Source organism: Spodoptera frugiperda, chromosome 29 (genome assembly GCF_023101765.2).
Source record: "Spodoptera frugiperda isolate SF20-4 chromosome 29, AGI-APGP_CSIRO_Sfru_2.0, whole genome shotgun sequence".
Taxonomy (NCBI): Eukaryota; Metazoa; Arthropoda; class Insecta; order Lepidoptera; family Noctuidae; genus Spodoptera; species Spodoptera frugiperda.
The window spans coordinates 4507621-4514410 of record NC_064240.1 but is presented as its reverse complement, the minus strand read 5'-3'; the positions used below and the strand labels follow the sequence as shown (position 1 = coordinate 4514410).

The following is a 6790-nucleotide window of genomic DNA, read 5'->3' as shown; positions in this document are numbered from 1 at the left end:
ATAGGTAATTGTATTCGCATTTTTCCAGAATATTCTTGTCTAGTACTAACGGTTTTGTCACTGAAAAAATATATACTTTCAAGTTAGTTGAAATGTCATCGACATTTGAAATATACCGTAAGATCCATTGTTCAAGAAAAAAAAATGTATTTAACAAGTTTCTGACAAGTGCAATGTACTGCAAGAAACAATATCACACCTTGAAAATAAAAGAAAATATTTTTTATTAACAAAATTTGCATTCTGGCACAAATTACATGTCTTTATTTTTAACAATTTGCGCTATACAGTCAAAACTTTTTAACTAACTAAAGTACTTTTTAACATTATTTCTATAAATTACAATGATTACAATCTTCTGATAACATTGAATTTCTCAACACTTGTACCTGATATATTTGATTTAAAAGTATTTATTTACAATTTATTACAACATTTTGATACATTTGTTCATAAAACCTTCGTATCGGACAATCATTTCAACTTAGAATTTCACTAAACACATTTCAGAAGAGGTTAATAATAAAACATTTATGGTCGACCATCAATAAGCAAAAAAAGATCAAAGATGCATGGGACACATGTCTAATTTTCTGGACTGAGAAAATGAAAACGTATCTACATAGTACTGTAAAAAAATCACCATCCATATCTAAACAAGGTTTATTGCTCACTACTTATCAATGTGGAAAAAGAGTCATTCTGAAGTTATGAATAATATGTCCGTAAAGAAGGTTTTGTGACACAAAACACCATTTAAAATTCATACATACCTACTTAGTAATGTAATTTTATTTTTCAGATCATAAAATTATCCACTAGTCCTCATAACTTCTAATTTTTGCCTTATCCATGGACTGTATTCAGAAACCCTTGTGTATACTCCAGGATAATTTGCATTGGCACAACCTTCACCCCAAGAGACGATACCGACTAGAACATTTCTTACAACTAGAGGTCCACCGGAGTCACCTTGGCAGGCATCCTTTGGTGGGTTACTGCCGACAGCACACACCATTCCTGTCCCGATATTGGCTATGCGTAGATAGGCACGGGCGCATACACTCTGAGAGACGATACTAACTCGAGCTGCCTGCAGCACTTCAGATGATGAACCTTCATACTGCAAAAGACGACATGCTTTATTATAAAAGTGATATAAACTATGTTCAACAGGTATGCGTGATATAATCTAACAAATATTTTGAATAACAATCACACTCTTATCGCTATCTCAATTTAGAAGTGATAAAACAAATCTTACCGACGTCGTCCCAAACCCGGATACTATAGCTCCGGTACCATCAGGCAGAACATAATGTTCTGAAGCAACAGATACAGGAGCTACGGTTTCGCCGAAATCCATGACTTTTGAAGTGCTCAATAATGCAATGTCATGTTCCAATGTTGAGGTTGAGAAGCCTTCATGGGAGTGAATAACCGAAACATCGTAAGTCTTTCCTCCAGTAAGACGAGACGAAGTACCGACTGCAACTCGTAATAATGATGGTTGTGATACGAATCTGGAAATAAGGAGAAATGGTATTGAAATCTGTCTGTAGATAGCAAAACTGTCCGTAAAAGAGTCAAATGGATCATATATAAGTACAACAGACCATGAAGAAACCTACAGTATTTCATATGAATAATTTGTAAATTCAGCAAATACTTATCGAGTTTGACTAACATAACATTTTGTCTACAGAATCCTCTAGAATTATTATAGGTAAAGGTACTCACGCTTCAACACAGTGAGCAGCAGTTAGAACCCCTCTGCTTGTAATTATAACAGCACCACAAGTGTGTGCCCATCCTGACAGAACTCTTCTTCTTAGAGCTGCCTGGTAAGGAACTTCTTTTATATCAACTGGTTCTCCATTCACAATCCTTGCGAGGTCTGTGTTGTCAGGCACCGGGATTGTGATCACACAGCTGATGGAAACTGCAAAAGACATTTTTTCTTTATTAAAAATAATAACATACGCTGGTTAGAAGAGATTGAACATTTCATTCCGGAGAGAAATATATATTAATATCGATAAATGACAAATTAAAGGAATACAATAAGACAAAAATTGTCAAACTCAACGCACACTAACCTAAAATTAAAATTATTTCCACTGACAACTGCATTTTAGCAAACAAAAGAATTGACTGATCATCTCAGTCAAAGTCCCAGATGTTGAAGTATAAGTAAGATACTTTATCTCAGGTTGTCAAGATCAAGTGTTGTTTATCTCGGGACTTACCAAATTATTTATCTATTGCCACTTATTCATAGAAATTTCACGCCGCGTTCAGTTTCGGATTCGCACAATTTTCCTGTTTGTGAGCGAATGCTTTAGTTTTTTATGCATTATTGAGGTTGATAGACTTACAATCATGAGTTGGTGGTTTTTTCATACTGATATCAACACCAGCATTACTTTTAATATTAGCAGTACCAGCGTACAAATCATTTGTTTTTAGCGTAACATTATTCGGTTGTGGGCATTCCCGTTCAGTTATCATGAGCTTTATCAATATCGATAAAACGATAACTGTAATATGAATTCATATTACTGGCAGTATTCCATTTTATAGAAAAAAACCCTGTTTTGTGTCGTGGATTATTGATTTTTCCATTTGCAAACTATTGATTAAAAATGAGTTTGCAGGAAAGATGACATAGAAACAGACTTGACATGTCTGCTTGTCATCATGATTAAGAAGTATTGTATTTTATATAATTTTTTTTATTCTGAACCTAACCTTGTGTATATCTATATTATAATAAATGAGGCTAGTAATATTAATGGATGAGAATTAGTATAATCTCGGCATCTCCTACCTTCCCAGAATAAAACAATTCGTATTACTTCACTTGAATTCTCTATTTACGTCAGTTTCACGACATTACCGAATATTACCTTTTCTATGTTTAGATATTTGGATCAGAATTCTACAGAAAAAGATGTTGGCCTTCACTAAAATTAGTCATAGAAGCCTGGCGTTGCCATCATATGTACATCACTTCCCAGCCATATTTGTTCTATAGAAAAACATACGTTTGCTTCTGCTGTCGTGTCTGCTTTAGCTAAAGCCTTTATTTTGTTTAGTTAGTTGAATCCGGATTTCAATTTTAATAAGTGAAAATGCATCTTTTCGATTTATTGTTGGTGGGACTGATTAGTTTCATTATAATGTTTGTTAGTTTTTGTTTCGTTCCTAATGTTCTTATCTGTGTATGGCTGTAGTTCCTACACACATTTACCAACTTTTCTAAATAAGTAAATGTGATTATTGACCGATACATTAATAAACGTTCTTAGCGCAAAATCTTTGGATTAGGATAGATTTGCACTTTTGAGATATTGATTTTTCTGTTACCGTGATCGATCTAGATAGGCTAGATTAGGATTGGTTATTAATTTCGATCGTTAGACATTTTTACAACAAAAATGACATGTGATGAAGTAAATTCGATAATAATCAAGGAATGCATAATAATCATCAATATCAGAACCAAAAATTCTTATAACCATCATCAACCGTTTAATTAGCCATGATATTCTCAGGACGAGTCGATCGTAACGAGGTGCAAATTATATTAACAGCTTTTTAATACAGTACTGCCGTTGCGGCCGAGGTTTTATCGGCAATCAAATCGTTGTCCCGAACTCTGCAAATTTATGGACACATTAAACCATCGGAAATTGCTCAGTAATGAGCTTCATTGAGCATAACTTTACAATATCGTTTAGAGGTAACATATTCGTTATTACACTTCTCACATGCATTCAGACTTTTTACTTCATTCATGAATTCAATATCACGTTCCTCTTCTTGTCTTGCAAGGAAGGTAAGGCGTTTACGTGACTATCTATCAGTTTTATTTGTGTTATGTATTAGTTCTATTTTATAGTTACAGATGACCTAGTATTTATAGGTATTAATCGTAATCGATAATCCTAATTGCCTTGACAATAAAATTTTATATTTTGTAATTTTCATAATTACCATCTTTATGTGTTTCTATCTAGCATTACAAAGTTAATTCAGTAATTCATAAACAGTGTATCGTGTTATTATTCTAAGTACAAAATATAATGAATACATACGTCCAAACATTGTAAACAAACCAGTTCATTAAAAATAGATTCTGATAGTCTTATAAAATAATAAATGTCTAAACTTCATCTCAACATGAATAGCGCGTTATAATTACTTAGTAAACGATCCGCCTCAAATTGAGTAGCACAACACAAACGGACCGAACTCACGCGTGGCGCCATCTGTTATCGACTTAATGTACGATTTATATCGCAATTATTACGAAAACCCATGTAAGTATAATTTTAATGTTGTATTTTACTGGAGATTAATTACTCGATCCATTCGATATTGCTTTGGGCCGTTGTTCGGCCATTAATTGGGTGAATCAACCACGAAACGCGTAAAGTGAGCGTAATAAGCCTATTGCCTAAGATAAGATAGTGTTCATTAAATCAATAGAAAGCCGTGTGCATGGGAGTGTATGGCGGTGTATGGGATCGGTACGTCCACCCACGCGGGGCGCATTCCGGCGGGAGCCAAAGACCTCTCGCTTCCTGGATGGCACACAAATGAATAGTAGATCAATTTTACCGATCTCTAAAACTGGATTGTTTTAATGTGGCTTGTTTTGTCCGCTATGCGGGGGACACCTGAGGTAACGACATTGGGAAAGTGTGCTCTCTAGACATCGATAGAGATGTGTTATATGGATGCACTATACACGTGTCCGCGGCCCTTGACTGAAGGTCAGCATTGTCAAGCCGTAAGAGTCGTACCTCGTAATTATTTTATTACTCTAACGTCCTTCCGTGTTCAGTTTAACAATAGATGCTATGATTAGAAAAGACCACTTCAGCCAGTTTTTTAGCACATACCATGTGGTCAGAACAGGTAATATTCTATTTACAGCACCTATGATTTATAGAGACCGGACTTACCTAATTACAAACATGATTTTTGTAGAACATATTATACTATTTAGCATTTGTTGTACACCGCAACATGATGAAGTCACTATATCCGGATTGAGGACCGCGGATATTCCCAAGAATAATTGATTGTCAATTAAATATTCCAGTACCTGTGTAGGTACTAATTAACCCAATGGCATTAGTATTAAATGTCCTGTTATTTCATTTACGAAAGGGTGGCAGGTTTGAAGCTACCCGTTATAATCTTAACGATCATTCAAGTACGTTAAATGGTACGGAATTATCTAATTAAGGAAACAAGTACGTGTTTAAATACTTAGGTGTTGACGTCATAAGTTTAGTTGTAATGAGAAATAGAAAACAAGTGATTAAAACAATGCTGTAAGTATGTATATGTTGCTATGTGCATGCGCGTTTCGCGTCTTGCCCGTTCAACCGTGAAGGACGCTCGCGCGCCGCGATTTGACGGCCGACTTCTAACCGCTGCTCAGTTATGGCGTGTGTCGAGTTAGAGGAGGTAGCGGGTTTAACTAAATAATTATATGTCAATGATCATAATCAAATCAGAAAATAATTCTATATATTTTTTGAGCATTGCGTTTATAAAATATGTTTACAAAGCGACCATAATTAGATTATTATTGTTATTTAGTTAATTGTTATTTTATTACTCTTAGCGCCTGTTTCACCACCTTCATATAAGTACCCGATAAACTTATGTGACAGATAGTGCATACAAATTACGTTCTTAATTCAAAGTTATTTATATACATAGCGGCTATCCAGACATTGTGAAACACCTGATGGAAATAGAATGGTGGTAGTGTACAAACACCGTAGCTGTCAAATATGGAATAGCTTTAGATAAACGATTTTATTTATTATTAGCGTCTCTCAGATAAAATTTTGACATAGTCCTGATTAAGTTTATTGGGTAGGTACTTCGTTAAAAGAAAGAATACTCTTTAATTATTTTTCCCGCTCGAAAGAAGGCCCACTCGCTAACCTCTTGTGAGCGATACCACAAGCAAACGCAGGTATCAGATGTCCAACAACTTGTTAGTATTATCATTATTGCGACTGTTGGACGTTTTATTGACAGTTATTATGTTATTTTGACATATATAACTTGTTTCGGACATATTTATTCATAACTTAAGATATTTGAATCTATCAACACAAGCTAGGTGAGAGTCGGTTTAAATTATTCACAAATCACAATATTTAGACCACACATATATTTTACGATTATATCTTTTGATTTTATGTGACTTTCATTACATCATTATTTCTTAAATTTTATTTATGCCCAAGATGGTATCGAGTTCTGGAATTGTTTTAGTTATACATAATATTTAAAACCAGAAATACGATGCAGGTCTTTAAAAATAAATGCTCATATCGATGATTGAAAGGCTAATTGATCTAAGCGACATTATTTTGTGATATTAATTTATATACATATTCGGAATCACCGATTTTTTCTCCATCGAATGATGTATATAACTCAATATCACAAAACATGTATCTATAAGATCAATAAGCCTCTCAACCGTCGATACATTGTACATTAAAATCTTTGTAATAAAGCTTAGCACAAAATCCCATTAAATTACACATTTCAACAAAACATTATACGCGTAACAAAACACATGATAACTTTGGAACAGTAAAAACAATAATTGCGTCGTTGAAACTGAGCTAATCACCTGACCAATTACAGTACAACATTATGTAGGATCACGAATGTACACTCAGACCAACTATTTAGTATGCAGACAAGGAAATGAAATGAAGTTTGATTCAGTACAGAGGCAGAGACA

At 34.2% G+C, this 6790-nt stretch overlaps 1 protein-coding gene across 1 annotated transcript; it reads right to left on the bottom strand.

Moving 5' to 3' along the window:
- Nucleotides 1-200: 200 nt before the first annotated feature.
- Nucleotides 201-2250, bottom strand: LOC118268263 (trypsin delta). The gene is made up of 4 exons (XM_035582680.2): nucleotides 2100-2250; nucleotides 1741-1942; nucleotides 1265-1523; nucleotides 201-1123 (listed from the first exon to the last, which is right to left on the bottom strand). Exons 1-4 carry the CDS (start codon nucleotides 2131-2133, stop codon nucleotides 812-814), a joined length of 807 nt encoding a protein of 268 aa, XP_035438573.2. The 5' UTR covers nucleotides 2134-2250; the 3' UTR covers nucleotides 201-811.
- Between the last annotated feature and the right edge of the window lie 4540 nt (nucleotides 2251-6790).